The 16064-nt window shown below is 37.6% G+C and overlaps 1 protein-coding gene across 1 annotated transcript in view; it reads left to right on the forward strand.

Annotated features, from left to right (window-relative positions):
- GTF2H1 (general transcription factor IIH subunit 1) overlaps positions 1-14406 on the forward strand; it is a 31505-nt gene extending 17099 nt beyond the window's left edge. The window contains exons 7-15 of the mRNA XM_065882033.1: positions 117-196; positions 3372-3499; positions 3613-3700; positions 6380-6468; positions 6849-6966; positions 8956-9046; positions 9524-9639; positions 10723-10815; positions 13413-14406. Of these exons, the coding sequence (XP_065738105.1) occupies positions 117-196; positions 3372-3499; positions 3613-3700; positions 6380-6468; positions 6849-6966; positions 8956-9046; positions 9524-9639; positions 10723-10815; positions 13413-13499 (890 nt within the window). The 3' untranslated portion in view covers positions 13500-14406. The remainder of the gene's footprint in view (positions 1-116; positions 197-3371; positions 3500-3612; positions 3701-6379; positions 6469-6848; positions 6967-8955; positions 9047-9523; positions 9640-10722; positions 10816-13412) is intronic.
- Positions 14407-16064: the final 1658 nt, after the last annotated feature.

Consider the following 16064-nt stretch of genomic DNA (forward strand, 5'->3'; position numbering starts at 1 on the left):
GGGCAGAAACACACTCTAGCATTTAATTTGCTGCTCTCGTCATTACTGCTGTTAGTGAATTTTTTTATTTCTGAGAAAGGAAAACTTAATCACTTTTTGTTTCATTGATTTTCTAGGGTTAAAAACAATGGTTTCATTGGGAGTGAAAAACCCACTACTTGATTTGACAGCTTTGGAAGATAAACCATTAGATGAGGTAAGTAGTAGTAAAAGGATTTACGAGAGAAAACAGTCTTTTCCTAGTCTTCAACATTTGTATAATTTTAAAATTGCCTTGAGTATAGATATTCTAACTTGTTAGAAGGTAAAACAAACAAAATACTGTTATTTGGAATGGTTTATCAAAAGTGCTTTTCAAGAGCACTGTTTATTATTAAGATTGCCTTGGAGAACTGAAATTTCCATATGAATTGGTAAAACATTTTTTAAAAGAATTTTCTAGCTCCCCCATCAACAGTTGCCTAGGTATTAATGAAGGTTTAACACGATGTTTTTTATGCTGTATCTAACATTAATCTAAATAAATGTGCCTAAATACTAGTATACAGGGAAAAGTTAACATTGTTGGTTGCCCACTATTTGCCAGATCTTGAGCACAGTCATGACCCTTACCCTATATTAGCCCCAGTATGTTTCAACAGCTAGACCATCAGGTATGAGCACCTACCTCAGCACCTACCTCTGACTCCAGACTGAGAAGTTTATCCAATCACGGAGAAATAGGTGATCCCTTCTGATCAAGGCTAATTCTATCCCTGCCTCTATCTTCTAGGCTAGGAAGGAACCTGCTTTCCTCAGGTATTCTCTTGACACTTGCCCTTCCTTTGGCTACTATTCTGTTAGCCATATAAACATGCTCATTCCTTCCTCCCCCCCCGCCCCTTTTTCCTCTTGGTATATGCATGCACCTGGTGAGAAAACCAATGTTAAAATTGTGTCCTATAGTCTAAATTATTAAATTAACAGAAAGTAATCCTTGATGTCCCAGTGAGTCATTTCCCTAATGAAATTCAGTTGTTTTCTTGAAAATTCTCAGCATTCAGTCGCTTCCTTGGTGAATCTCAACACGTTACAAACGTGGCCCTCTTTAATCACCTGGAGAAAACGAAGCTTAAGATACAGCTTAAGGGACTTCCCTGGCGGTCCAGTAGTTGAGACTCCGCGCTTCCAATGCAGGGGGCGTGGGTTCTATCCCTGGTCGGGGAACTAAGATTCCACATGTTGCGCAGCGTGGCCAAAAATAAAATAAAATTAAATTTAAATATATTTTTAAAAAGATACAGCTTAATATGGAGGGGGAGTTTAAATTTTTTTTAATAAAAATGGTGGTATGTTGTGCATACCTTTCTTCACTTTTCCTGTTATCACTATCAATCTGAGCTAAATACACCACACGGTTGTTAAGTACATAGACTTACCTGGGTTAAACTGTAGTTTATAAACATTTTTCTAAGTTTTCTTGTAAAATGAGGTTAATAGTTCTGACCTTGGGAAGGGGTAGCAAAATTGGAGAGATGTTGTTTAAGGGTACAGACTTGCAACTAGTGTTCCCTTGTAAGGATATATAAAAATTTATATATCCAATCCTTTTAATTGGTTGATTCAGTTGTTCCTTTAATGCCTCTTTTTCCCCTGTCATCCTCTAGTAGTTCTGTCCCAGGGTACAGACTTGAGCCTCCTTGTAAATACATTCTTTCCATTCCATTGCTTCAAATTCTAATTATGTAATGATGACTCCCAGTTAGTCCTGGTCTGTCTTAACCCCAGAACTCCAAAATCATATATCCAACTCCCTACTTGATATCTTCACTTAGGTAGTTCACAGCACCCTTCAACATAACATATCCAAAATAGAACCTTTGATTCCCATTCTCAAAAACCTATTTCCTCCTGGGTCATCTGTATGTCAGTTTAAAAAAAAACAAAACCATTACCATGGACTCAGTTACTCAAGCCAAAACCTAGGAGTCTCCTTGATTCCTCCCCTTTCTTCACCTCCAACATTCAATTGATCAACAAGTACTCAACAACACATCTCTGATCTGTCTACATCTCCTCTGTCTCTGTAGACACTTACACCCTCTTGCTTTTAGGGTACCGTTGCTTCATTGCTTGCATTAACCTCCTAATTGATCTTCTTATTTCAACGTTTATTCCCTATAGTTTATTCTTCCCTAGCAGTAAGAGTTACAAATCAGATCATAATGCCCCCCTTAGGTAAAACTCTTCAGTGATTTCTCATTGAACTTAGAATAAAATCAAAACTCCTACCGTGCTCTTCTTGATTTGGCCTCTACCTACTTCTCCCTCAGTTGGGGCTGTTTCCACTCGATTCGTGCTCCAAACATAATTGCCTTCTTTAAGGTCCGTATCAAGCTTTTTCTACCTCAGGGCCTTTGCACTTGCTGTTCCGTCTTCCTGCTCTTCTACCTAACTAGCTTCTACCCATCTTTTGGACATCTGTTCTAATGTTACTTCTTCAGTGAGACCTTCCCTAACCTCCCTATCTAAAGTATCTCCTCCCATTCCAGTCACTACACTGTGTCTTTATTTTCTCCATTTCTTTTCTTTATTTTCTTCATAGCGTCTGTCACTATCAAAAATGGTCTTATTTTTACCTTGTTTTACTTGTCAGTTGTCAGTCTTCTTTCAGTAGACTGTAAGTTCCATGAGGCTGACTGTTCCTATTACTGGCCTATCCCCATCACATAGGAGGTATTAGGCACTCAGTAATTATTTGATAAATGAATGAATGGCATATGAGTTTTTATGATCTTTCTCATACCTCTTTAACCTTATGTCCCACCAATCCCTGGCCCACCCTTCATTCCAGGAATACCGAACTACATACAAACCCATGGCACAATATGTATTACATTACTTCTATACCTTTGTTTAGTTTCCTCTTCCTGAAATGTCTCCGTTTTTGCCTTGCAAGCACCTATTCATCTTATGGTGCTCCGTGAAGCTTTTTTGAACCTACCCTACCCTCCCTGTACCCCACTCCGGTGGGAGTGACGGCTTCTTCTTTCGTAGCCCCTATGAGTTTTAACTAAGTGTACTGACTTACAGCCCAACGTCCCACTAACTGGTATTTTAATCTAGATCCAAAATTGCTCTTTAGGAAAAAAATGCAGCACTTAACAGTTAAGGTATTTTTGCAATACTAAAAGCAGTTAGTAGTATTTGTTCATTTTTTGTGTGTATAATGTCACTTATTTTTAAATGTTTACCTGTAAGTATTTGATAATGCTCAGAATTAATAAAGTCCTGTCATCCAGAAAGTTTTTACGGCTCAACATGTCTCTCATAATAGATAAGAAAACCAGAAGTTTATTTTAATTTTTAATCTACTAAATTGTTTCTCACAGGGCTATGGCATTTCCTCTGTGCCATCTACTTCTAATTCTAAGTCCATAAGAGAGAATAGTAATGCTGCCATCATCAAGAGATTTAACCATCACAGTGCCATGGTCCTGGCAGCAGGTCTCAGGAAACAGTTAAGTACACATGCTAAGATACAATAACTGGGTTTTCCATGATAGCCAGATGGAGTTTTGTTTTTGTTCTGCCTGTGGTTTTCAACATTAATTTTTTTTCCTTTGTTTTCAGAGAAGCACAAAATGAGCAAAATGGCGAGCCCAGCAGCATTGATGGAAATTCTGGAGATGCAGATTGCTTTCAGCCAGCAGTAAAAAGGGTATGGGTAAAAAGTCTGGGACATTTACGGCTCACATTTCTCCAGATACCTTATGTAACTGCGAGTACCTTATGTTGACCCTTGATCAGTTCAGATGACTCAGTTCCTTCTGGCCAAGATGTTAAGCATTTGGCTTAAATTGTAGAACATTTTAAAGAGTACTTCCTCAGTTTTGGCCTGCCAGCCTGCTTTCCATGGACTCAAGTCTGTTAACTGTTTTGTTTTATTTTTTTATTTATTTTTATTTTTTTCCTTCACCTGTAGACACATACACATATTAACATACAGTTTTATTTTCTGGGAAAGAGTATCAACAAAGACAATATGACAGAAAGAAAAAACTAAAGGTTAGTGTATGTGATTTTAAAAGATAAGATTGGCCCTCATGTTAAACCTGGCATTTCAGAACTGGAAATGTCTTTCATTAAATACAGAAAAGAGGTTGTGGGGGAATATGAACAGTTACCTACTTGTATGTTTCTTCTCTCTCTGCAACTTTGCCAAGCTTCGCTATCCCTCAGTTTTTTTAAGTTCCTCCCTCCCTCGTTATAAAAATAAGTTATGATAAAGCTTCCTTAGAGGGCAGTCAGGCAATATGTATTAAATTTTTGAAGGTTTATACCCTTAATTCCACTTCTGGATAGTATTCCACTTTGGACATTTATTTTTAAAAAAAATAAAGTTGTGTGCAAAGATTCAGATACAGATACTCATGGCAGTATTATAATTGAGAAAATAGCAACCATCCTCATATCCCTGATACATCCATACAATGGAGATTGATGCATGCAGCAATTAATGGCTTTTTAAAAGGATTGTTGAATTAAAAAGAGTTCACATATACCATACGATAGTTCAGTTCATTAAAATTAAATTCAAGAAACCATTTTTGAGTTGCCTTACATGCCATATTAGGTGGTGGGAAACAAGAAAGAATAAGATTGGGTTCTTGTCCTCAAAGAATTTAGTGTCTACAGGTAAAACAAAATCAAAAGAATAAGTATAAAACAATTTAAAGTATAGTAATTGTGTGATTTACAATAGGAGCCAAAGAGTGAGCAAGTAGATGAAGTTCACAGAACAGACTAATATGATATAATTAAGTTTATGATTTTTAAAGGGGGATTATAGGCGAGTCTTTTATATATTTCAGTTACTTAATATGTTTCTACAGGGATATACACCTTTAAAATTATCAAAGTCAGTAAGATATTTCTTTTCTGAACTAAGCAAAGTGAATCTAAAATGTAAGTTAGAGATGCTAAAGAAGAAATCTAGGAAGTGATGCTTTTCTTTGCAATATTGCACTAAGTACCTGTGATTCTTGGTAGTGAAAGAATTGTCAAAAATCATTGTGTGAATTTTCACAATATTCAGTGATAAACTGACTCTGTAGATATTTTTTCAAATCAATAGTTGTCTGCTGTGTGTTCTGCAAGGGATTTATAGAATGAGAGATCCAGAAGTATTATATTCATGGAGCTTTCAGTTAAGTATGAAAGTTAGGTGAATAACTAGGCCTTGGCAGAGGCTTAGGATTTGGATTTATATAAGAGGTTAGGTTGGGACATGACTTGGGTAAGGTAACAGCAGGGGTAGAAATGAGCTTGACATATGGGAAAGGTAATGAAGACATCAGTATGCTTTGAAGTTGGCTCAAGGGTGTAGAGCTGAGAAAGTAATAAAAGCTTAGGCTGAGTCTAGGTAAGGTGGGACTGATGGATGTGTTACTCTGAATAGCATGCTGAGGTCAGATTTGTTCCTATACTACAAGAGGACTATTTAGACTCTTAAAATAGGGGCAGTTTAAAATACTGTTTTCAGATTGATCTTTTTTGAGGTATATTTAATATCTTAAACGTTTTGATCCTAGTCTGGGAAGCTACAGATGAGAGCTAACCAGATGAATTCCATAGCTCTGTAGGGATGAAATATTGTAAAATTGTTTTCCCAAATGTTTACGTAGATTGTCACCATGTGTCTTATAATTAATGTGTTTTTATTATAAGGCTGTAGAAATATAGCATTTTGTTACTAGTCCAGGAGAAAACACAGTAGTAAAACCAAAATAAAGAATCCAGAAGTAAACCCAAATATTTATTACATGGAGGAATTAAATACATATATGATAAACATGACATTTCAGAATCAGTGGGGAAAGACATTATTCTACAAATGGTGTTAGGGGGACTGATTAATAATTTAATATTTTAAAAAACCCTCAGATTCCCTACCTTACTACTTACTTCAAAATAATTCTAAGTGGATCAAAGATTTAAGCAAAAAATTAACCCACAGAAAGAATAAGCATAAAGGGAATAATTAAAATTGAAAAACACCAAATTGGAAGAAAAGTATTTGCAACACGTAAAAAAATTATTTTTTAATATTTATTTGGGGAGAAAAATAGTAAAATACACATTTTCATCTACCAGATTTTCAAATATTAAAGGTTCAGTAATGCTTAGTTTGGTCAGAGTGTAGGAAAACAAGTACTCTGTGTAAGTGGATGGTGAAAAATATGGGTTCAGCCATTTGTAGAGCAGTCATGTCTAGGAAGTGAGATTCATTTTGGGAAGACTTCATATTTTATCCTCTGTACAGTTTTGCTTTTTCAGTCATGTTCATTACTTTTGTAAGAGAACTTTACAATAAAAAGTGTTGTGTTGATAATTATAGGCAAAGTTACAAGAGTCCATTGAATATGAAGACTTGGGAAAAAATAATTCCATAAAAACAATTGCACTAAACCTCAAGAAGTCAGACAGGTAAGTTTGGTGACTAATATTAAATTAACTTGAGACAGAATAGTTTTATATTACAAGTCATTGCAGAATATATTCTGCAAGTATAGAACTCAAGCTTTAATTAGTTTGTTACCATAAAATACAGTATCTTATTTCCTTAAAAATTTACTTTGTGCATCTCAGGAAAGGATCCTAAATGATGGAAGCCAAGAAAATAAATTTTGGCTATCTGTGCTGTTTTCTTCCTATTGCCCTTACAGGAATTAAATTATATTATTGAAATATCTTTAACTCTTTACTTTGGGGAGAATGTTGTCTTGAGACTGCTAAAATATTTGAAAGACAAATGTTGAGCACCTTTATTCTGTGTGATTAGTAATTTCTTCTTTGCTAATCTTCAGGTACTATCATGGTCCAACTCCAATCCAGTCGCTACAGTATGCAACAAGTCAGGACATTATTAATTCTTTTCAAAGTATTAGACAAGAAATGGAAGCTTATACACCCAAATTAACTCAGGTAGGTGACTTGTACTGTTTGAAAAACAGAATTCCCATTCTGTTTTCTCAGTTTATGAGCACATTCACTTTGAACTGTAAAACTAATACTTTAATGGGGTTTAAAGACATATTTCTGCTTAATAAATTGAAAAAGAGGTAGAGAAAAGAGGTATTTGGCATACCTGAAGGTAAGATGATGATGAAAAGTAAGATAATGAGTTTTGTGATTGCTGATTTTTTCTTCCATATACACAGTTTTATTGGAAAAATCCCAGATTTCCCCAAATTTCTGGACATCACTCTCTAGATACTATACTTGTGCAAGATCTGGCCCTTGGGCCAAAGTAGGTCCACCTAACTTTTTTAAGCTGTGGTCAGTCTTAAATATTTAGATTCTTCCGCACACCCCTAAAAAAGTGATTTCATTATCTGAGACACATGAAGAGGTCATCTGCCCTCGGATGTGTATACCTGAGTGTAGCCAGTGACTAGTCGGCAAGCTCAGCGGTCGCTGAAACTTCTGGTTACAATGCATTTCTAACAAAAGGAAATAGGAATAAAGTGAGCATTCATGTCCCCTTGACTCATAGTTGTCCTGTAATGTGCTCTTCACACCAAGTTAAATATTTTTTTCATCCAGCCCATACACAGGTTTCTACTTGTAAAAACTTCACTGAGACACACTAAACCTGCGCTTGAGCTATTCAGCAAATGATTTGTTCCTCTCCATGGCTAGCCCTTGGTACTTGTTAGGCACTCAATGAAGAGATAGATTGGTTATGTCCCTAAATGTTGATATGGATACAGTGGGGAATGTGGGGTTTTTTCCCCTTTTGGCTAGGTGTATTCACTTCTTGAAAAGTGACAAATGATACATTTCTGCTTTGCTGGATTTTCTTATGTCAGCTGCCAGTAAGGATTTAACATTTGTTTTATTGTCTTTTTTTTCTTTCCTTAAACTCAGTTTTACCTTAGCACTCTTACCTTCAGTGCTAAGAGTTCATAAGTTAAGTTGGTAGTTAAGTAAGGGCTTGGCTAAGACAGAGAAAGACATATATTACATGATATCACTTCTATATAGAATCTAAAAAATAGTACAGGGACTTCCCTGGTGGCACAGTGGTTAAGAATCCACCTGCCAATGCAGGGGACACGTGTTCGAGCCCTGGTCCAGGAAGATCCTACATGCCGTGGAGCAACTAAGCCCATGCGCCACAACTGATAAGCCTGTGTGCCACAACTACTGAAGCCCATGCACCTAGAGCCCATGCTCCACAACAAGAGAAACCACTGCAATGGGAAGCACATGCACAGCAATGAAGAGTAGCCCCCACTCACGGCAACTAGAGAAAGCCCACATGCAGCAACGAAGACCCAACACAGCCATAAATAAATAGATAGATAGATAACTCACTCCCAATCTTTAAAAAAAAAGTACTAGTGAACTTATTTACAAAACAGAAACAGACATAGAAAACAAACTTATGGTTACCAAAGGAGAAGGAGGGGTGGTGGGCAGGGATAAATTGGGAGTATGGGATTAACAGTTGCACACTACCATATAGAAAATAGATAAACAATAAGAATTTACTGCACAGGGAGCTATATTCAGTATCTTGTGATAAACTATAATGGAAAAGAATGAAAAAATATATAGATATATACATATACATGTGTAACTGAATCACTTTGCTGTACACCTGAAACTAGCACAAAATTGTAAATCAACTATACATTAAAAAAGGCAGGGGGGCTTGACTAGACAAAAGCGTGTGTATTTTGAAGTACCTATGGACTTGCCTGGTATTCCTGGAAGATTGGTAGGTATTCTGTTTCTACACATATTGTGTTTCTAGCCTCATGGAAAGTGGTTCACTCTGGTTGCTATAACTTATGTATTTATACAGGAATGAAGACTTATTGGACATTTTGCTATAGAACTGAAATGTTAAGTAAAAAAGATGGCCAAAAAAGAGAGACACCACTTTTTTGTCTTAATTTCTTTCAGGTTCTCTCAAGCAGTGCTGCCAGTAGTACCATCACAGCACTGTCACCTGGAGGAGCACTGATGCAGGGAGGGACACAGCAAGCCATAAACCGTATGTGCTGGACCTCATGTTGCTGTCCGTTTACCTAAACCTCAGAAGAGCAATTTGAGAAGAGTGCTAAGTTTTATTGGTTTCTCTTTGGGACATTTCTGGGATTTTTGTTTTGTTTTTATGCATCCAGATCCTAAAGCATATTTAGACAAGAGTTGATGTTTCAGTATTGTTTTAATATTACAAACAGTGGCACGTTGCTGTGTCACACTAGTAATGTGTGACATTGCTCGTCACACATTTTTTTTCCTCTCCTACCTCTTAAAGCAAAACCTGAAAATTCCTCCAAAACCCCAAGGAAATTTAAATTCTGTGGTCTGTCGGCCACAAAACCAGTAACTTGTCTCAGAATAGCACATCCTGGTTTAGTATTGGCAGAGTGCACATTTCAGATTTATTCTCTGAGTTGTCATTCTTTCAGAGACCACGCACAGGGGAAAATAGCTTTTATCCTATGGACCACTTTTTCTTTTGCAGAGATGGTGCCAAATGATATTCAGTCTGAATTGAAACACCTGTATGTGGCTGTTGGGGAACTTCTACGGCACTTCTGGTCCTGCTTTCCCGTTAATACGCCATTCCTAGAAGAAAAGGTCAGAACCCATTCCAAACACAGCCAGCTGTTGTAGTAGTGTAACTTAGTGAAGTGTTATCTTGAAGTTGGAAAATTGTATTGAATGTTTACCATGTGCCAAACACTACTTTGCATATATTGTTTCATTTAAGCCTCACAGGCATCCTGATGGAGTAGGTATTGACACCCATTTTGTATACAAAGAAACTTGAGATCCAGACCAGTTCCATAACTTATAATCGTGCATCTTAAAAGTTAACTGAATCACTTTGCTATGCACCAGAAACTAACACAACATTGTAAATCAACTATAATTCAATTTTTAAAAAAAGTATTAATAGCTTTACTATATAGTCTGCTCTTATAAACAATCTTTAAGAGAAAGATAAATACCCCATTTAAAATAATAGGCAAAACATTTTTAACAGGCGATTCACTAAAGAATGCAAGTGGCCCAATAAACCTAAGAGGAAATTTTCATACTCAGTATTCAAATAAATTATCTTTAAAGCTACATAAAAAGCGCATTTTTCATCTATAATTTGTGAAAGGATAAAAAACTTAGAATGATCAGTGATGGCCAAGTTGCTAAGAAGAGAGTCCTTTCCTCCACTACAAGTACTACCTTTTTAAAACACGCTTTGACCCAGAAGTTCAACATTTAGAAACTTAATCTAAGGAAATAATTAACAATGAATGTATGCAAAGATTGAGCCATAGAGATGTTTCTCTACCACTGTCTGTGTAGAAATGGTCTAAATATCTACCAGAAGGGGATTGGTTAAAGATACATCCATTTTAAATGACGACTTAGTATTTAATGACTTAAAGATGTTGCCGTTAAACCAAGTGGAATTTTAAAACAGTGTATACTGTATATTTTCTACATATGCATTTATACACATGCACAAAAAACATCAGGAAGGATATGAATTATAAACCAAAAGAATCTGAATATATTCGATATTGCTTCTCTGCCTGGTGGAGCCAGTTAATCTTCAAAAAAAGAAGAAAGAAAAAGAAACCTTATGTGTGTTTTTCTCTTGATCCCTGTAGGTTCTTTGAGAGTCTGTAATTCGTTATTTCTCTCATCTTTTTTTAGGTAGTGAAAATGAAAAGTAATTTGGAACGATTCCAAGTTACAAAACTCTGCCCATTCCAAGAAAAAATTCGGAGACAGTATTTAAGCACAAATGTAAGGCAACAATTTAATTTTGGCCTAATATTTTTCTCTGTGTAGTAAAATGATGAAATTTACTTTGTTTTCCTGTAAATGAGTATATACGTTGTTTTTTTTCTGTTGCTGGGAATACTGGGGGGTTTTTTGGTTTTTTTAAGGCTGCCTTTTTTTTTTTTTTTTTTTTTAAGAGCATTTATTTATTTTATTTTTGGCAGCATCAGGTCTTAGTTGCAGCACGCGGGATCTTCGTTGAGGCATGCGGGCTCTTTTTTTTTTTTTGGGGGGTATGCGGGCCTCTCACTGTTGTGGCATCTCCCGTTGTGGAGCACAGGCTCTGGACGCGCAGGCTTAGCGGCCGTGGCTCACAGGCCCAGCCGCTCCGCGTTATGTGGGATCTTCCTGGACCAGGGCATGAACCCGTGTCCCCTACATCGGCAGGCGGACTCTCAATCACTGTGCCACCAGGGAAGCCCCATGCAGGATCTTTTGTTGCGGCGCCGCGGGCTCTTCCTTGCGGTGCACGGGATTCTCTCTAGTTGTGGTGCGTGGGCTCTGTAGTTGCGGCACACGGGCTTAGTTCCCCGGTGGCATGTGGGATCTTAGTTCCCTGACCATCGATCAAACCTGTGTCCCCTGCATTGTAAGGCGGACTCTTTACCACTGGACCACGAGGGAAGTCCCAAGAATAGTTTTTTAATTGTAAAATGTATCATACATTCAGAAGTGTATAAAATATATTTGCTCTTTTAAATAGTAAAACAAGTAAGTATTTGTGTACCCACCAATCATGGTAAAAATAGAACCAGTACCCTGAGTGGCCCTGTCCCACTCTCTCAAGGCCATGACTAACCAGGATTTGTAATAATCATCTACATGCTTTTCTTTATAGATTTACAACCTATATGTATGTTCCTAAAGGTATTTATTTTGAAAACCTGAGTAGCAAGTACAAATGTAGCAATGCAGAGGAAGGTAGAATTGCCATTCTATGAAAGTAAGCTGAACAGTTCCTGGATTATGATCTGCCTTCAGCTTCCGTGGTTGACAGCAGGGCATGGCAGTGGGTAAGGCAGTGAGAAGTGTCACCTTATGCCCAGGATTTTTAGCGTTGTTTTTAATGGAAGGCTAGAGCAACCACACAAGATTGTTTCTCTATGTGTTAATGCAAGTCTTCTCAGAGGTGACAGGGAAAAAAGTAGTATGTACAAACTTAAGAGTTCAGTGTTTCAGTGAGTAGGATAATCAAAACAAGTTTTACAGTTGAAAGTTGAAAAATCTTCATCAGTAATATTTTTAGTAAGTTTTTATTCCCTAAACATTCTAAGTGGTTTTTCTTAAAATATAACAATGTTATTTATAATCAGAAAAGAAGCTTGAAGTGTCTTCCCACAGCAGAGCAAGGGTGACAAGTAGATTTCAGTTTATGTGCCTTCTCAATTGACTGTCACTGCCTGGAGCACTATAGTCAAAAGGATTCTGAGGCCATGTGCAGCCTTACAGGAGGCTGTGGCGTTCATCTCTTCTAACTGGTTCTGTGGAGCCACTGCAGCCTATGGAGCAGTGTAGTTCCCAGACAGAAGTAAGTAACATAACACTCCCCCTTGTGCACGTGCGTGCACACACACACACACACACACACACACACAGTGATAACAGGTGTGGTAAATAAGAGTTTATTTTGTTTTTAACTACCTCAGATTGAGTCTAAGTTATTGGCATGCTACAAGGATTTAGGACTTCCTGGTCTCTGTCCCCATACTGCCAAAATTGACCTGCAGACTTTTCATAAGACTTTTACTTCCAACCATGTCAATTACACTGTCCACTTCCGAGGAAACAGATAATCCAGAGACACTCTGCCTTAGGAGTCTTTATCAGCTTAGTTCAGTGTGGTCCTGTTGACTTCTAGTTATGTCTGTGACGAGGGTAAAATTTTTTTCTGCTCAAGATACGTAGTCCTGACCTAAGGCATGACATAATACTTGTGTGAAGCTTTGAGACCATTTAGATTTTTCTGTAATCTGCTGAGTTACATTGAAATCCTGAAGTGTTAGACCTGGAAAAGACTCTAGAGAACATAGAAAAGTGCTTCACAAGGTTGCCTGTGCAGCAGAATTAAGTGGAGGAGCTTTTGAAAATCAAAGGATTCCCGGGTCTCATCCCAGACCTGTTGCCTCAGAATCTTCAGGGGAGTGGGGCAGTTTTCAAATTTTCTCTAAGTTAGTGTTGATGCTACCCTCTTGATCTTAGTCAAGAGGCTAATGTTTATATCTAGAAATCACCAGTTTAGTTCACCTTTCTCATTTGACAAAAGAAACTAAAGCCTAGAACCCAGGATTTCATGTTGTCCTATGGCTGGTTACTGACAGGGCAGACATACAGTGCAGGCAAAGCAGGTGAATTTCCAGCCTCTACTATACCCCACCATCCCTCTTACCTTTCTATACAAAATGTGTCTGATAACACTTTCACAGAGGGCTTGCATGTTACCTCATTGGAGAAACAAAAAAGAGCTTGGGAACAGCACTGAAGTATGTGCCAGATCTGGATCAGAAGCAGTAACTTCCCCAGCCTTTACCATTGTTGCGTAAGTGTCTTGCTATGTTTTTCAGTTGGTAAGTCACATAGAGGAGATGCTCCAGACAGCTTACAACAAGCTCCACACGTGGCAGTCACGGCGTCTGATGAAGAAAACGTGAAGTGTCCGTGGCTCTCACAGGTTCTGTGAGACTGAGAGAACTGTAACCTGCAGTGACTCTGGAAACCTGGCCTGTCAGACATGCAGGTGATCACACAGAAGTGACAAGAAACATCTGTACCATGCCGACTCGGAGCTGATGCTATTGTACTTGCACATTGAGAACTGAAAAGAAGGGAACTAGGATTAAACTAAAAGCTAGGGAGGTAAATTAAGGCAGAACCAAAATGAGCTAAGTTGCAAATATATATATATATATATTTTAAAAAGACACTGTTTACAGCAGTTACTCAGGAACTGCTTTTGATTCACATTAAGCTGCTTTCAGGAATCTAAAAAAAAAAAAACTTTTTAAAAGGGTGCATTGATAAAATCTGAGGATTTTTGGTTTTGTTTTGTTATTGTGTAAATTTTTTTCCTAAGTTTATGGCACAGGGTACACCTTAAGTATTTCTCCATCTTCCACTTGGATCCTCAAGTTTTGCTGAATTCTAGTTGTACCTTACATCAGCAAGCTAAAGAGAGTACTTTAAAATAAAGCAGAGGGAGACTGTTGCTCAGCCATCCGGAAACAGTTGTAGTCAGAAGACATCATTGGTCCTGTGTTTCCTACGGAAATAAGAAACAATAAATATTGCACTGAATGTTTGTGGTTTGGAGTCCCTAAAAGATAAAGAGGGGACATATTTGCAGAAAGTTGTGTGGGGTTTTTATGCAGAATTTTGTCAGAGGACAATGCGCTGCATGTTTTTCTTTGAGTGCAAATGTACATTGCTAAGATTTTTTTTAAGATGGCATGTGCTTTGAAAAGAAATTGCATTTTTAAGAGTTTAAAAATCTTATGAGTGAGAGATATAAGAAATCTTACTTATTTTCACCTCTTTAGAAAAAATAAAAGATGTTTCTCATATCTCTTTTTCTCCAGTATCTGAGTGTTACGGTCCTTGGCGAATTGATAATCATTGCATAGTGACTGCAAAGCCTAAATGCAAAAAAAAAAAAAAGATTTGTTTTTGGAATCTGTGCCATATTTTGTTCCTGATAGTATCAACTCACCGTTTATCTAAGACTTTAGATGTCTTATATTAAAAATTACAGAAAAAAGTAAAACTTTTTATAGATACTCTTTTAACTGTAACACATCTTGTGGATTCTCCTTATGTGTGGTACTTACTTGGGTGGGCTGCTCGAGAGCTACTCATTTTTTTAAGCCATTATGCAAGCTGGTTATCTTTCATAAAATGGCTACAACAGGTTTTCAACCTGTTCAGACTTTGAACCAGTAAAAGGAAAGTAGCAACATCATTCTTCTGCTTCAGCCGTCCCACTTCTCCTTCAGATCAGTTTAGTAGTGGTGTGTTACACTTCACAGTTGTACAAAGTGCATTTCAAATGAATATTACCACAGCTACTCTATAAGCAATAGCAATCGAGCAGATAGAAAAATGTTTGAAACAGAAGAAAGAGTATGTCTGGGAAAGGCAGACGTAAAGAAATAAAATGCTCTGTTGAGTGCTCTGTTAAAGATTAAGTGATAAATACAATGGAACCTGAAGGAAGAAACCATTGGGGGAATTGGGTGGGCTTCACTAAAGAAGTAACATTTTACCTAAGCCTTGAAGGTTGAACATGGAAGTGCATGATGAAGATGTGAAGACTTTGAAAGACCCACACACACACACGTGTTGGGACAAGAGTGTTTGTTGGATTGGAGAGTTGGAAGTGAAGAGGCTGGGAAAATCAGTTTAATTCAGGTTTCAGATGGCTTTGTAAGGCCAAGATAAGAAATTCAGACCTTACCCATTAGGCATGGGGGACCTGGAGAAAATTTTAAGCACATGAGTTGTTTTTCTGAGGGTATTTTGCTTGTTCTGTTTGTTTTGTTGGATTGAGAGTCCAGCAGTTGGGGATGCCAAAACCTAGAAGGCTTTGGAACAATCCAGACTGGAAACTAGGTCCAAATTAAAGTGGAATTCTGGTAAATAGAAGAGGGAACTGAATAAAGACTTTCGTTACGGTGTATGATTAAGTCTCATAAGGAATGAAGGACTTAAGGGGGATTTCACCAGAGGTAGCTCTCACTTTCAAGTCCAGCTTATATTTGAAATACTTGATCCTTGGAGTCCTTTCAAAATGAACTTTGGCAGCTGTTTAGACCTACTATGGCCCCACCTTCACATTGTGGAAAATGATAGCAGCCGCTGGTGATTGAGAGCTGCGATAAACCAGTACTGTTCCTAGCGCCTTTAGAAATGGTTTTGATGTTAAGTAATTTACCCCAGTAAGTGTCAGAGCTTACTCTAAACTGCTAAGCTTCTGCAGTCACTGAGATGGGACTAGATGCTTGTGAAGTGGGAAGCTTTTATTCCCCAGCGCAGGCTTCCACTGCATAGTTTTTCCTTTGACTGCCCCATCAGTCATTCCTGCCTCCAATTCTATTCTGTACTTCTTTTACTGCAAATCACATTATGGGGTTATTCTGCCTAGTGGGTCCCATTAGCCCAAAGGGCTGCAAAATACAATAGTATAGTGAAAGCATGTCATGCCTTAGGAAAATGAGTTTCTC

Source organism: Phocoena phocoena, chromosome 8, assembly GCF_963924675.1.
Source record: "Phocoena phocoena chromosome 8, mPhoPho1.1, whole genome shotgun sequence".
Taxonomy (NCBI): Eukaryota; Metazoa; Chordata; class Mammalia; order Artiodactyla; family Phocoenidae; genus Phocoena; species Phocoena phocoena.